This window comes from Dendroctonus ponderosae, unplaced genomic scaffold (genome assembly GCF_020466585.1).
Source record: "Dendroctonus ponderosae isolate FM_Combo_2020 unplaced genomic scaffold, Dpon_F_20191213v2 Dpon_F_20191213_9, whole genome shotgun sequence".
NCBI lineage: Eukaryota > Metazoa > Arthropoda > Insecta > Coleoptera > Curculionidae > Dendroctonus > Dendroctonus ponderosae.
Window position 1 is genome coordinate 5,358,666 of NW_026019116.1, and position 16,727 is coordinate 5,375,392.

General features: G+C 40.2%; 1 protein-coding gene across 1 annotated transcript in view; it reads right to left on the reverse strand.

Moving 5' to 3' along the window:
• The window catches only part of LOC109541793 (meteorin-like protein), a 21,103-nt gene extending 11,530 nt beyond the window's left edge, over nt 1-9,573 (reverse strand). The window contains exon 1 of the mRNA XM_019910753.2: nt 9,181-9,573. Coding sequence (XP_019766312.1) covers nt 9,181-9,299 — 119 coding nt within the window. The 5' untranslated portion in view covers nt 9,300-9,573. The remainder of the gene's footprint in view (nt 1-9,180) is intronic.
• Between the last annotated feature and the right edge of the window lie 7,154 nt (nt 9,574-16,727).

Consider the following 16,727-nt stretch of genomic DNA (forward strand, 5'->3'; position numbering starts at 1 on the left):
TCAAATCCCGAAATTTACAACCTTAAGATTTCTTGTGTAAGTTTATTAACGTGAAGTCCACATTGAGATCTTAAAAAAGAACAGTTTTGCAAATACGCGAAGATGGCATGTCATAATTTACAAATTGCTTAATATCTCAAAACTTCGTTTTTGCAGATACGACTTCCTGTCTTAGCAGGGCAGTATAGGCCCGTTGCCACAGCAACCTACTAGCGCTTTGATAAACTGAACCAGTTGGTTGCACCACGAGTGCAACCAGGGTTGTTTAGCCAACAGCCACAAAAAACGGCCATATTTGCCCGGGCCTCTTGATCGCACCACCCTAATTCCACCTTTTATCGCCCACTTGTCGCCGATTGAATCAACTACCCTTGAAATTTAGAGCCTCCTTGGGACCGCAAAGGGTCAGGCGCTAAAATCCTCATTTTTTTCTTCTACTCAGTCAGGATCCTGATTGAGATCTGACGAGCAATGGCAACATCGGGTACGATTAACGTTGTTAATAGACTTGGCTAGAAACGGAACCTTGAAGGCACGTGCACCAAACTGGACTGGCGAAGAAAAAAATTGGTACCGGGTACTTGACAATTCGAACGCGGCGAGCGCAACCGTCACTCCGATTAGACGGCTTTGTGCCGTGCTTGATCGGTTTTGATTTCGTTTTAGAAAGTATACAGGGCGAACACGGGCCTTGGGTCAGGTCAAGTTTTGTTACGCAAATGCTCGCTAATTGCTATTTGGGTTTGACGAAACGACTACAATACAGGATGATTGTCTTTGTACGATTACGTGATTTTCTCGGCGTACTGTTCCCAGATTTGAAACTGGTCGGTTTTTAGGCCGTCGTAAAATCTAACGGAAAAACATTTTACGACCTAAATACCCGAAAAACGCACCAGTCTCAAGGAATGGCCTCGAAAGTCCCAGATTTGTTCATGTGATTTCCGGTCTTAGAACAAGAGCAAAAATGTACAGAATTCAGGTGCTTGATAATGTCGCGTAAAAGCCCAATTTAATCGCAATTCAAACAACTTTAGCCGCATTAAATGCTAAATGAGTCATTTGGTGTTTTCAATCGGCCCTGGTAGCACGGAAGGGCGCGACAAGAACCGACTGGTTACCAGGGCAACCGCTATGTTATTCTCTCTCTTGACTAAAGCCCGACTACGTCAGTTCGACTACGAGGTGGGGTGGATTGGTTGTCGTTCCTTCAAGTCTGAACGCGTAACACCTCTGAGGTTGTAAACCATTCATTCTTAGTTAGTTAGAGATAGGAAGTTAGAGCCTTGAATTCACAGCAGTCCAAAATCCATCAGATTCTGCTAGATTCGGTTGCTAAATCGTGTTGGCGTCACCCTATAAAAAGCCACGGGCGGTAACAGTAATTTTACAAACGGACACGCTTGAAAAGTTACAATTATGTCTTGGACTTGGATACTGGGCGCAGATAGATCGAGGAAAGAAAGTAATCTGAACGTCACTAAAATGGGTCGCCAAATCGATCTGCTATATTGGCCGTTTTTGCGGGCCTTCAATTAAAATCGATCGCGTTTTTCACATCTTTTCAGCTTTCGTATCGAGATGAAAACACAAATTTGTCCTCTTTCGTTCCGCCCACGCGACTTAAGCCAAACAAAATCTTAGATTAACGGGTTTTTTCACATTTATCTCTCTCACCTTCCTTAAGAGCGGGCCATCGTAGGTTGGGCACAACCGGCTGAGTGGCTCGCATTGTTCAATCTCGACCTACGCACGATTCTAGACAGAATAAAAGAAATGCTTTATGCTGGTGCGAGCAATATTCTAGGGGCCTGCTTTGGACCATAGACGGCAATATTTGCGGAAAAACGATCCGGAAAGGCGAAATAATCGCCGCTTATGAGTGGTCAGTCGTGGCGACTTTCACTCTCTAAGAAGAATCAAGTTTTGCGCCCAATAAGCAAATAAAAACGTTCGTTCTAATGAAGGTAAACTCGGTGCAAAGTTTAGTGTTGAGGAACACAGTTCCAAAACTATTATAATCCCAAATAGGCAAATTCGCATTGCAAGGATTTTAGGACCCCAAGCTGCGCCTTTTGTATTTAGTGCCTTCGGCTTTAACCAATCCTCAATAGGCGATTAGGGCCCAAACGGCCAAACAGGTCGTTGTACTCGGAACTGGAACGCTAACCAAACACCTAAACCGTCTTATCATTAAGAAAATATTTCTTTTGTGAGCTGTTCTGGTGCTTTTGACTTAAAGCTTTGAGCAAATAGGTGATAACGGCCGGGCCGTACTATTTGTCTTTGCAACGTTGGCTTTTCAAGTATCATTCTGTAGTAGATAAGTCGCAATGTTCTGTGGTTGTTTGCATTCTGGGCCTGACTATTTGGATTGTGTTTCGTTCGCTGATTAGCCGGGATTGAGTCATTGCTCGTCCCAGTGTTGCAATACCTTTGGCCACTTGTTTCTAGCCAGATGTCCCTCTCGAACGTAATAAACCATTCCCCCTTAGGCCGCATTCAACACTTTTTTTCTCCGTCGCCAGATAAAAACATGAGAAACACTCAGAGCGCGCATTCACAGCCGCAACAGGAACGGGAAAAGCCATATCCAGTGTTAATGGAAAATGCACGCATCCAGAGTGAAAAGTGAATGGCTTCGAAGGCGCAAAGGAAGTGGACTTTGCTTGCTGCTGTCCAACCATCTACGTCATAGCATACGCATATGGCTCAGTTTTATTGTCAGCTTAAGAGTGCCAAGTTTGCAATCTGGTCGTAAGAGCACTTGAGGGCCAAATTCCTATGGGCCACTGCTTAATTACGAGAAAAATCGACTGGGTTTGGCTAGAAACTTTTTTTTGAAGTTTGCCCCGCAAAAAACTGCGATATTTTAAGCCGTCAGGGTGTCAAGTTGGAACGTAGTGGCGGGCGAGTCATCTGACACCCCCTATAGCGGGCCATGTGTGCGAGTGAGATAACCGAGGCCAGCTAGGTTCTTGAATGGGGAATCGGTTTCAGTCAATTGATTCCAAACAGTCAAAGCTAAAAAACTACATTAAAAAAAAACTCTACATTCCTCAGAGCAATGGAAGCTAAAATAATCTGTTACAAWCATTCGCTTATTCTGTTCGTTTTTTGATAGAAAATCATTTGATTTTTGCTCCAAATTCGACGCTGGAAAAGGATTTCAAGACTTTTTACAAAGCGACGAGATTGGAAATTTATTTCATAATTTTTCGCGCAAAAAACCTTAAGATTGTCAACATTTTTATGTGCGACTGTAGAAAATTGAGCATTTAGTAGAAAGAGTAACTTGGCTAAAACTGAACAAATCTGAAATTTTTAAGAAGTTTTAAAAATACATATTATTAATAAATGGCCCTTACAATAAATCTAAAAACAAGGAAAAAAGTCCTCAACATTTTTCAACAAAAAAACGCATTTATCGTGATTTGCTTGTCGGGATCGTTTTGGTTGATGTGTTACTTTCGTGAAAATTTGGCAACCGTTTCTGTATGTTATAAAGAATTTATATAGAACTAAGCCTGCTCTCTTAAGCAAAAGTTGCCGACTTTATTGAGCCAATAGTGGACGAAGTGCACGACTATATGTATGCTAAGAATTTGCTTAAAACAGGCGGGTTTTTTGGGGTTATCTCCAAAAAAAGGACGTCTACCTGACCTAAAATACATTAGAACTTGGATGCTCAAGTTGTGCCAAACTCTTCGAACACGACACTGTACGCGAAAAACCTTCTAAAATTTCCGATTATTCACTTGTTGTTTATGGATGTGCAAGCTCCAAACACAATCAAAGCGTTAGCAGCTATAATTCTGTTTTTATCATATATTTTCTAATAAGCATCAATTTTTAATCATGGGAACTTGCGGAAGGCGAAAGCCCTATTCAATTATCGTCATTTAATCAATTTTTTTTTCAATTTCAAAATTGCGATATTTTAAGCCGTCAGGGTGTCAAGTTGGAACGTAGTGGCGTGCAAGTCATCTGACACCCCCTATAGCGGGCCATGTGTGCGAGTGAGATAACCGAGGCCAGCTACGTTCTTGAATGGGGAATCGGTTTCAGTCAATTGATTCCAAACAGCAAGCGAGTGCACTTCTGAAGATGCTAATCCTGTGAACTAGTGAACCGTTGGGACCCAATTTATTTCTTTCGACATTCCTTCAAAACTAAGACGTTAAAGGCGGTTTTACTTTAAAAATTGGTAGCACCGGATAGAAGCAAGTTGAATAAAATATGCTCAGCTGTTTGGGCGATTGAGGCTCTATGAACAGAAAAGTTGGGAAATTCGTAGCAATTTTGCCCGAATTGTTGCGAATTTACAATAGAACATCGACGCCTAAGAGAGATTTATCAAAGAAATGCAAATTTCAAAAATTACTTTAAAGCTCAAATTCCAAAGAAATATAAAACATTTGGTTTGCCTTTCCAGTTGGTTTGTGAGAGAAAATTATTTTCTTCGGCTAAAACCCCTCGAAAAACTGACCAGTTTCATCTCCGTCAAAGTTCATTTAAGCGCTTGAAACTGATGAGTTTTTCGGACTTATAAGCAAATGTTTTGCGATTCTTCGAAATCTGAGTTGGTTTTAAGCAAGTTTTGAACCTGAAAAACGTAAATGGAATGTCAATAGTTGCATATTTGCAAATTTTTGATCTTGGGCGACGTTGTCTAATTGAAAAATTGGGAAATCTCGAGAAAATTTGCCACCGATTTTCCGATTTATTTACTAAATAGAGCCACATTCTATTGATCCGCTTACGATACGCGTTTTTTTTTTTAGTTGAGAACTTTTTTTTTAGAACACGAGGGTTTGCATCTTCAGACTGGACCAAAATTCCCAAAAAACTCAGATATTGCCAGTTATTTAACCACAATCCGCCATCCGGACTGCGCTCTCACTATCGCGTTCTGTTGAATCGACCCTGGTACATCGGCAACGTACGACAAAGACAGACTCATTTCCATAGCAACCGCTGTTTTTGTTTCTCTCGTCTGCGACTGGCCAGCGTCGGTTTGACTACGAGGTGTCATCGAAATTGATGCTCGTTCATGGCACGATGAGCGATAAGCCCGAAAAACTCACAAAATCTCGCCAGACTCAAAAAAACCTTCTTAAACTCCAGATTTGTGTGACTATCGCACTGAAAGCGCAAAAAAACGAATGACACTTCTGAAGATGCTAGTGCTGTGTGCTAATGAAACGTCGGGAGCCAAGTTCACACTCGCTGAACTAGTAGCCAGAGATTGTAAAAAACATCGGTTCCTTCTTAGCACCTAACGGTCAGTTATTCTTATGCAAAACCATCGGATAAATCCGATCCGAATCAGAAGCAGCGGGGACTCTTAACTGGGATTAATCGTAATTGCTGCCGCTACAAAAACGTTTACTGTACCGGAACTGTCAGTTATCCGGGCCGTGTAAATAAAAAGCATTTAGCGAGAGTATGTGAGAAAAAGAACAACAGGATACAACAATGGCTCATTAGTTTTACCAGCGGCAGGAGAACGACGAGAAATCAGCCATCACTTCCAATTGCAGGAAATAATTGCCGCTCGTCTTCTGCCATGCACACTTGCGCTTAATTGAATCATAACTGCCAATTCTTCCCGTCCAGCGTCTTCCTGTTAACGTTCAGTGATCTATTGGAAGGCAATTCGTCAAAACTTCCATGAGTTTCACGCATTTCGTTGGGCTCAGCGACAAAGTGCTGCTGGGCTAATTGATCCAAGTGGTCCTGAATGCACACTTTTAATATAAAGCATGTGTTTTTATTGATGTTCTGGTTTATATTCCGGCCGAAGAACAAAGACGCTGGGTGTTTGATGCTCAAAGTCCGAAATTTGGTGCCTTGAACGGTTCAAAATTAGCGCTGACTCGGACGGGAAAGTCCCATTTAACACTGTCAAATCGAGCGCATAGAGATCTCCCAGAGATAAATGGTAGGAAGACAATAATAGATAGAAATCTCATTTGGCCCCGGCACGCCCTTTACCTTTTTACCTAAGAAAGGGCCATTGAGACGATGATCACGTACTTTTACTTTCACGAAACACCGACCGAAAATGCGTAATGGCCCTTTCAAGTTTCGCAGATAAGGAGCTTTGGGTTGATCCGTTGACCAGACAGTGTTTTGGAATTTACCATCATCATTCCTTCCTAATTTTGTCTCGTCGTTGTCAACTAGGGTCAGGATTTTTTTCGACTTCAATAAGCAAAACTAACTCTCCTAATTATGATTGCCCCTGGTAACACAGCAGAATCATTCCGGATTGTCGTTGAATTAGTTCAGCAGTTTTAGAGCAAATTAGACAAAAATTCCGACTTCGTCTCGTGCGAAACTCAAAAATAATTAAAGCGGTTCAGGTGGCAAGTTGGAACGTAGCGACGCGCCAGGCATCGTGCATCTCCCTTGAATCCTATGAGCGCGAGTGACTTAACCGATTACCGACTGGGAGTGACTAAGTTCCAGAATGGGAAAATTAGATCTGTTTCTGGATTCGAATCAGATTTGTCTGCTTCCGAGTGTGAGCATCCAAAGGTGTTATCGATATATATAGCTTTAGGATCAAACAGCAAAATCGAGCACAAAAGCGCATGAAAACTGTACAAGGAATCAAAATAGCACACTTTTGATGGCCATTGTTTTAAGTGGACAATGATGATTGGCCATCTGTTTGCATGATTCACTATCTCCATTGGTCGCCAAGGTCTGTTTTGATTCCAACAATTAGACGACTTTGTTTAAACAAATGCAGCTGACCTTAGTAGACAGCGGGATGTTATTGACAATTTCATCAAAAGTTGCGGAATCGGTGTATGCGGTTTAGTCAAGCGAGCAACTTCTAATCGGGTTTATCACACATGTTCTCATAGCGATAACGGCTTGAAACCACAGCAGCCAGTAGCTGATATTGACTGAGTATTCCTCGATTTTAGGCGAGGGCGGACCAAGAAAAATTTAAGCCTGCCGTTTCAGAAGGGTACATTTTCGATGATCTGAAACCCGAAACTGGCTCATATGTTACGGACAGTTTTATAATTGATCTTTTATGGATTCTGAGCCAGGTATCGATCCACCTGTTTGCCGAGTCATGCTCGCACAAAGCACCCCGTATATGCCTTTTAAAGACATGCGGCGAATTGTCGTTTATATCGTTATGGCAGTGCTGGTTCTTGTGCAGTTTCTGTGTCCATTTGAGTAGAAATCGTACGGCAAAGCGAAATATCTTGCGACTTATTTGGATGGGCAAAAAATGGCAATATATTCTTAATTGAGCCCGACTGTGATGACACTACTGGAATAATTGAAGGCCTGCGGACGGCTTTGGAGTCGCGGGGGAAAAAATGCGAGAATTTCCACTAAACAGGCCCACATGTGTTTGCACGATTGCCAAAAACCTACAGCCGAATGTTAACGACCGTCAAGTCCCAGGCGTATTGTATGGAAATTATTTATCACATCCACTGGAATATGGCCAAAGTGTGCAGCACATTTTGCCGTTTTTTGCCACATTGTTTTCTGGGAAAGAATTCGACTGGATTCGGGAACCGATTCGCGAAAATCCACCGTCTGTTGCCAATCGAAGCCAGTTTCAAGTTTTTCGGACTAGAAGTTTGTTTTTAGACCGCGACGTTTAAGACGGTTTTATTTAAAAAATGTTAAGTCCGCAAGTTGAACAGAACGCTCTTCACTGTTAAATTCAACGACTGAGGCTCAAACAGCAAAAAAATTGAAAAATTTTAAGCGATTTTCCAGGAATTCTTGCAAATTCCGATGCGTAAGAGAGAAAGTGTTCAATAGGCTGTGGCCCTATTTAGAAGATAAATCGGAAAATCAGTGCCAACCAAATTTTCCCGAGATTTGACGAATTTTCCAGTTAGACAACGTCGCCCAAGGTCACAAATATGCAACGATTGACATTCTATTTAGGGTTTTGATGTTGCCAAGTTACGAAAATTGCTTCAAACCGGGCTGCAAACCTCAAGTTTCAAAGAAACTCAATTTGGACTTAACGAAGATGAAACTGATGAGTTCTTTGGGAGGTTTATCTCGGCGTGGACAACATTTTCTTCCTGACGTTTCGCGAGCACGAATGGTTTGCATCTTCAGACCCATTTTCACTTATTTAACCACAATCCGGTCTGCTTTAGTCGCGTTCTGTTGAATCGACCCTGGTACATCGGCGACGTGCGACAAAGACAGACCCATTTCCATGGCACCCGCAGTGTTATTCTCTGTCTTACCCGAAGCTGCGCTACATCGGCGTGACTACGAGGTGGAGTGGAAACTTTGATCGTCGTTCAAGACACATTGAGCGATGGCAGATTCAAAAACCTACTTAAACCCCAGATATTTGTTTGATTGTTGCACCGAAAGCGCAAAAAAATGAGTCTCATATCCGTTCTGCTTGCAAATGAATGACGCAGGCTTTTCAGTTGGCATAAACATTGCTTGTTCAAGCAACAGCAGATGCTGGCAGGATTGCAACAACACACTTTTCAATCCTCAGATGGGCTTCTTTGCCAACTATCGACACTCGGGGAGGCTTGCAAGCAGATAAGGCGACCAAGATTGAAGGGTGTTTATTTTAATGGGCGACAAGCCCCGAATAGATAAACACTGGGCTGGAAAACATTCGGATAACCATCCTTAATATGGGGGCTGATAAGTACGGTACAAATCTTTCAGCTAAACCCGATCAACGAGATTTATGAACCACCTGAATAATGGGCTGATAAGACACGGGTTTCAGGTACTTTTACTTTGCGCCAAACATGTGTCGAGGTGGAAAACCGCCTTAAGAATTCAAGGTTTAATGGAGATTTCTCCATAAAAAGATGGAATTTGCAGTGGCAACAGTAGACACTGAACAGTGGAGCTGCGTGCATCATCCGATAATTATCTTGGCACATGCCTTAATAGAATCTTCAATCTGACTTTATTGGCCGTAAATTGGTCTTAATCGTAGGCGCAAACAAATAAAAAACACCAGTTGGACTCTGTACGTTGGGGCACAATCTGGTTTCGATTGAACGATAGAGCCGCAATCGTTCGTATTCCTGATAATTGTCCGGATTCGTCCGTTGGCCAGCTGTGCGTTAAATAATGACGATAATTGGATCCTGTTTAGCTACTGGTACATTCTTGGGCATTAATCCAGTTTTCTGCTCTTACCTGCCAGTCCAGTCGCACTCGTCTCCCATTATTGAGGCAAAACTGAGTCCGATCAGGAACGAGTAGAGCACAAAATAGATCGGCCCAGTACCGCATATCGACGACGAATTTGAACGCATCTTACTGCAAACAGCAAACAATCCAACAACGAAACAAGTCACTCAAAACGCACTAGATTCTCATCGGTGATGATGAGGAAAGTTTCGGATCGGCTACCCACCATCATCATACTACATAGAGCAAGAGCGCACTACGCGAACGTTTGCACAGGTCACCGTCCGCACCGAACACACCTCTATAACTCTATGCGCAAACAAGTGGCATGCCATGTTGGTAGTAGGCCTGGTCTGGTACAACAAGTGGTACCATCGGTGGAACGACTACGACCGACTCGGCCCGATTGCAGTTTAACTATTGAAATTGAAATAAATTCCCTTCTTTTTACTGCCCTCTGCGCCTTTAGTAGCGCTCTTTTGTTCAAATGCACAGATATGGTTTGCTTTTCCAAAGGGGGAAGTCGTGCTTCAAATACGAGGGTGGCCAGAAAACTCATTTTGTATGCACAACTCAAACAAAATTGGGTTGCGAAGTGTCACACCACAGGGTAACACTGTGTTGAGTTGCGCTATTGGGTGGATGGGTTGGTCGCTGTCTGAGTTAACAAGTTATAACTCATCGGTGCAAGGCAATTATGCAAGGCAATGCAAAGTCATTTATCAAAGCTTTACGAGACCCGAGACTGGAATTTTCACATGAAAAAAGGGTTTTCTAAAAACCGTTTTACTACTTTGTTCAAAGAACTAAAAAAAGTCATGGAGATTTTCCTTGCAACAGAACTGAGTCCAAAGAAAGTCGACGAGTTTTCTTGTAAAATCGATCTCTTCATTTTTTTGCATAAAAGATTCCGTTTGCCAGTATTTTACAGTAAAACGGTAGGAAAAACCCGGTTTTTCTGTTTAGAGACAGTGTTGTTTAGAAATATTGACCTAAAAGTGAAGAAACCCCAGTTTCCAAGAGTTTTCCCAATAAATGATTATAAACTTTCGCTTTTTCAGTTCGGCGAAATATTTTTGGAAAAAGACCCAGAAATAATTATTAGGGTTTTGTCCCTAATTCGAAGGTTCAAAAAGTTTTCCAAAAATTTTTGCAAAGCGGTTAAGGAGGCGAGTGTTCCAATAAAATGTATGTTACAATTTTCCCCAGAAAATACCTGGAGATTGTCAGTATTTTAAGTAAAACTTAATAATAATGCGATTTTTGAGTAGAAAGAATTGCTTAATAGAAACTTTTGTAAAACCGGAATAAACTGAAAATTTGAAGGAACTTTAAAAATATTCAGAGCGATGAGGGCGGCGAATTTTCCAAATCATTTTTTGTAAACTTTTGCTCTTTCGGTAAAAAACTGAATAAAATAATTTGGTTTTTGTGACACATTTGAAGCTGAAATGGGTTTTCTAAAGTTCCCTGCAAACCGATCAATGCGGCGAATTTTGTAGCAAAATTCGTTTTGTATATTTTGGCTGAAACGATCCCATTATTCAGAGAAAATCATCAAAAAATCATTGTTTTTTGCGCTTTSGATTAAAATTTTTGTGATCGGTTTTGRCGAAAACCTTACTGGTTTTSGGGCAAAACGGGAGGAATTTATTTWCGTTTTTGTCCCGAATTGGACGCTGAAAAAARTTTTCGKAAAATGTTTACAAAGCTCTAAATTTATCTTGTAATTTTTCGCGTAACAGACCTCCAGATCGGCAGTATTTTTAASTGAAACTCTGCAAAATAGAGCGCGCTTGAATAAAATGWAAAGCAAAAAAATTCAGTCAAAGCTAAAAAACTACATAAAAAAAAACTCTACATTCTTCAGAGCAATGGAAGCTAAAATAATCTGTTACAAACATTCGCTTATTCTGTTCGTTTTTTGATAGAAAATMMTTTGATTTTTGCTCCAAATTCGACGCTGGAAAAGGATTTYAAGACTTTTTACAAAGCGACGAAAGATTGGAAATTTATTTCATAATTTTTCGCGCAAAAAACCTTAAGATTGTCAACATTTTTATGTGCGACTAGAAAATTGAGGATTTAGTAGAAAGAGTAACTTGGCTAAAACTGAAAAAATTTGAAATTTTTAAGAATCTTTAAAAATACATATTAGTAATAAGTGACCCTTACAATAAATGTAAAAACAAGAAAAAAAGTCCTCAACATTTTTCAACAAAAAAGCGCATTTATAGTGATTTGCTTTTCGGGATCGTTTTGGTTGATGTGTTACTTTCGTGAAAATTTGGCAACCGTTTCTGTATGTTATAAAGAATTTATATAGAACGGAGCCTGCTTTCTTAAGCAAAAGTTGCCGACTTTATTGAGCGAATAGTGGACGGAGTGCACGACTATATGTGTGCTAAGAATTTGCTTAAAACAGGCGAGTTTTTTGGGGTTATTTCCAAAAAAAGGGCGTCTACCTGACCTAAAATACATTAGAACTTGGAGGCTCAAGTTGTGCCGACTCTTCGAACACCAGACTGGACGCGAAAAACCTTCTAAAATTTCCGATTATTCACTTGTTTATTGATATGCAAGCTCCAAACACTATCAAAGCGTTAGCAACTCTAATTCTCAGTTTTTATCATATATTTTCTAATAAGCATCAATTCTTAATCATGGGAACTTGCGGAAGGCGAAAGCCCTATTCAATTATCGTCAATTAATCAATTTTTGATCCGATAAAATCCATAGTTGTTTTGAATCGCCCCTGGTAAAGCGGGGGCGTGCGACAAGAACAGGCTGATTTCCATGGCAACCGCTCTGTTTTTCTCTCTCTTGACTGAAGCTGGACTGCGTCCGTGTGGTTACGGGGTGCAATGGAAACGTTGATTCTGCTCCACGCAATATCTGTCGCATTATCGACTCAATTTTCAGTGGTTTTGGTGCATTTAATGAATTTGAAGGATTTATTGTTGGTTGTTGAAGGGGCGAGAAACGGGTCAGACACATTCCATCATCAATGGATGAAGAAAAAGTGAGAGCTAAACAACCGCAGGAAAAACGGCTAGAATTCCAAGTGGGCAAATTGAAAAACTTAATAACGAAACTAATAAGAAACGTGTTAACCATTAAGTTAAGCCGTGGTGACCGATTGGTTGATTGATTGATAAAAACCGGGAATCGATATATCGGACAAGATGCAGTCGAGCGCGAAATTTCGCTCCACTTTAAACATTGTGATTATGTACAGAATGGAAAAAAACACGGGCGAGCTGTCGATTTTACTGTAAAAGAGAGCGCCATTTGGCTGGAGGAAAATGCGGTTTTCTGTGGTGCAATCACCCAGAGTGAGCCATTGCTGGCGCGAAACAAAAGGAACCCACCTACTGGTTGTGTTAACACGAAAAACAAACAGCGACCACAAAATGGCTGCTCCATTCCCAGTACTGTTTCCCTGTTTGATTAGCACTTATTGAGCAAACGGAAAAATAGGCACTTGAGTGCGGCCCCGTTCGAGTACTGGCCGAGGTGTTAAAAAGCCGTGAAACGGAAAGAACGGCCACTTTGGATAGTTTTGGAAATTAGGAACCACTCGATGGTGTTTGCGTGCGCTTTTAACATCCCAGAAGAGACTTATTAAAATTACATTTTTATTAGTGGAACCCACTCGATCGGATTTGCACTGTTCGCCCAGTGTTTTTTCAGCACCGTTTTATTTAATCACCCACTGAGTTGATGTGAACTTATCTTCTTAGGTGATTAGTTTTGCGAAAGGGCCCATGAATGTTTTATTTTTGCCTCAGCTTCAGTCTCTCCAAATTTTGGGCATCTTTAGACAAATCTTGACTCTAAAAATGSTGAAAGTTCACCAAAATCTACAGACTCCAGATTTTTGCCAGCYCAAAAAATATCGAACTGAAACTGAATGGTTTTTCGCTAGAAAAATTTGCTTCAAATTTTCACCATCTTTAGCGGACATTTGGGTCTAAAGGTCGTRAAGGTTTCAWCAAAATCTACCCGATTTTTGCAGGCACAAAAATTTWGTATTCCAGTAGAAATGGCACAMATTTTCAAAAGTCCAAATTTTCGTTTTCCAGCTTTTCCTGTAATTTTTGCAAAATTTTTAAAATCTACCTCAAAATCCAATATTTCAATTGAGCACTATTGTGTTTGAGAATTTATGAAATTTTATCAAGCGCCGTTACTAAAGCGAATTTTTTGTATTTGAGTAGAAAGTGGGCAGATTTTCAAGACTCCGAAGTKGCAGATTTGCAGAAAATTTCATTGATTTTTGGGATCTTTTCAAAAATTACTGGACAATCGAGTGTTTAAATGGGGCTCGATTGYTTTCAAAAATTCTTCAAATCTTATCAAAGGCARAGAATGAAGTGGAAATTCGACATTTTCGTAGRAAAAGTGAAAGTATTYAAGAGTCTAAAGTTTCAGATTTGCACSAATTTTCRTTGATTTTTGGGAAATTTTYAAAATTTACTTTAAAATCGAGTGTTAAAATGRGCCGCGATTGTTTTCAAAAATCCATCAAATCTTATCAAGCGCAGAGAATGAAGTGGAATTTCGATATTTTCTTAGAAAAGGTGCAACTGTTCCAGAGTTCAAAGATTCAGWTTAGYACGAATTTTCATGGATTTTTGGGAAATTTTCAAAATTTATTTTAGGATCGAGAGTTAAAATATGCCGCAATTGTTTTCAAAAATTCATCAAATCTTATCAAGCGTAGAGGATGAAGTGGAATTTCGATATTTTCGTTGGAAAGGTGCAAGTGTTCAAGAGTCCACAGTTTCAGATTTGCAAGAATGTTCGTTGATTTTTGGGAAATTTTCAAAATTTACTAATCGAGTGTTTAAATGGGGCGCGACTATCTTTRAAAATTCATCAAATCTTGTAAAGCTCAGTTAATAAAGCTGAAATGTAGTATTTTAGTAAAAACTGTGCAAATTTTCAAGCTTCCGAGGATTCAGATTTACGATTTTTTCCGAACTAAAGCAACAATAGCATATCTTYCAMAATAAMGCAAGAAGCGCCATCAAAATTTCACCATCTTTAGACAAGGCGTGGCTCTAAAGATGCTGAAAGTTTCATCAAATCACTCGGGAATTTGGATTGACAGATGAATTCGCATCTGTAAAACTAAGGCAAGTAGCGACTTCAAAGTTTYAWCAYCTTTAGACAARACTTGGCTYTAAAGATKCTKAAAGTTTWATCAACAACTTTGAGAATTTGGAAATTTTCCAGTTCAGTGAACATTGRACTCAAAATGAATATTTTTTGCCATTGCGCCATCTCCTTTCAAAATTCGCRCCTTTCAAAATAAGGCAAGTAGCGACTTCAAAGTTTCCCCAWCTGTAGACAAGAYTTGGCTTTAAAGATACTGGAAGTTTCATCAACAGCTCCGAAAATTTCGAAATTTTCCAGCTTAGTGAACATTGGACCCAAAATTAATATTTTTTTGCAATTGCGCCATCTCATTTCAAAAATCGCATCTTTCAAAATAAGGCAAGTAGCGAATTCAAAGTTTCTCCGTCTGTAGGCAAGATTTGGCTCTAAAGATGCTGAAAGTTTCATCAACAGCTCAGAAAATTTCGAAATTTTCCAGCTTAGTGAACATTGGACTCAAAATTAATATTTTTTTGCAATTGCGCCCTCTCCTTTCAAAATTCGCATATTTCAGAATAAGGCAAGTAGCGACTTCAAAGTTTCCCCATCTGTAGACAAGATTTGGCTCTAAGATAGAGGCTCTAAAGATAATGAAAGTTTCATCAACAGCTTCGAAAATTTCTAAATTTTTCAGCCTAGTGAACATTGGACCCAAAATTCATATTTTCTACAATTGCGTCATCTCTCAAAATTCGCAGCTTTCAAAATAAGGCAAGTAGCGACTTCAAGGTTTCTCCATCTGTAGACAAGATTTGGCTCTAAAGATGCTGAAAGTTTCATCAACAGCTCCGAAAATTTCGAAATTTTCCAGCCTAGTGAACATTGGACCCAAAATTCATATTTTTTGCAATTGCGTCATCTTTCAAAATTCGCATCTTTCAAAATAGGGCAAGTAGCGGCTTCAAAGTTTCCCCATCTGTAGACAAGACTTGGCTTTAAAGATACTGGAAGTTTCATCAACAGTTCCGAAAATTTCGAAATTTTCCAGCTTAGAGAACATTTGACGCAAAATTAATATTTTGTTGCAATTACGTCCTCTCCTTTCTAAATTCGCATCTTTCAAAATAAGGCAAGTAGCGACTTCAAGGTTTCCCCATCTGTAGACAAGATTTGGCTCTAAAGATGCTGAAAGTTTCATCAACAGCTCCGAAAATTTCGAAATTTTCTAGCCTAGTGAACATTGGACCCAAAATTCATATTTTTTGCAATTGCGTCATTTTTCAAAATTCGCATCTTTCAAAATAGGGCAAGTAGCGGCTTCAAAGTTTCCCGATCTGTAGACGAGACTTGGCTCTAAAGATGCTGAAAGTTTCATCAACAGCTCCGAAAATGTGTAAATTTTCCAGCTTAGTGAACATATAGAAAACATTTGGCTCCAGAAATGATGAAAGTTTCATAAAAATGCTGATAAATGTGGCGATGTGTGACAACTACTTCGTAGCTTATTCGCACTTCCATTGGCTTACAAACATGATTTCAACACAACGTTTCGGTTGATAGTATCTCCACCCATTTTCAGCTTCCACCTGGTATCTGTAACCCTGCAAGCTCAGCATAGTCTAGCGCTTTCGAACGATTGTTGATTCGCTTTGGCCCTATTAATCATCATTTCAAAAAACTACAGAACCGCTCAAGACGGGCCAAAGTATTTTTTAATAGTTCAGATTCCTATTTCGTTTTCGATAATCGGCGGCGATTTAGCGGCAAAATGCAAATGTCCTACAGGATGATTGGCGCATTATTTCAGCCGTTTTGAGCATATAAATAGGCCCCGTCGTCCAGCCATGGAGGGTCAATCAGTTGGCTGGGTTTACACCGCATTTCGCCCATCAGCGGGCGAAAACCGCCTAGAAAGACCCTTTGGTTCAAGCTGAAAGTGGCAAATTGTTGGCAATTGAGCGGTTGATTTGGAGTCGACATATACTGGAAGGGCAGTGGCTTTTAGGTCGAGAACTATCCGCAGAAACATGCCCAGTCATTTAGCGCATACCTGTCCAAATTTATTCCTCGGTCATTTTTTGTGGGTTTGCAGCCCGGGGGGAATTAAAATATGCGGTTAAAGTTACGGACGAAAGAGCATGAAGACCGCTGTGAGCTCGTGTTTTAAATGAATTATTATGGCCGCATTCAATACTGAGGAATGACTGTTCTGAGCGCGTCTTCATGCCTCCACACTCCGACCAATCTATTAGCATCAGATTGACGAAATGACCGCTGCAAAAGCCTTCGTGAGCGGCCATCATTGTCTCAAATTAACACCTCAACTTGTCAAGTGTCTCTTTGGCGCTCTAAAAGAACCAGAGAACGGCTTTAGGTGTTTGTCTTCGTGCTTCGGATCGCATGGAACGTGATCGGATGCCTGTTTAAACAATTTGAGGATATTTTTTTAA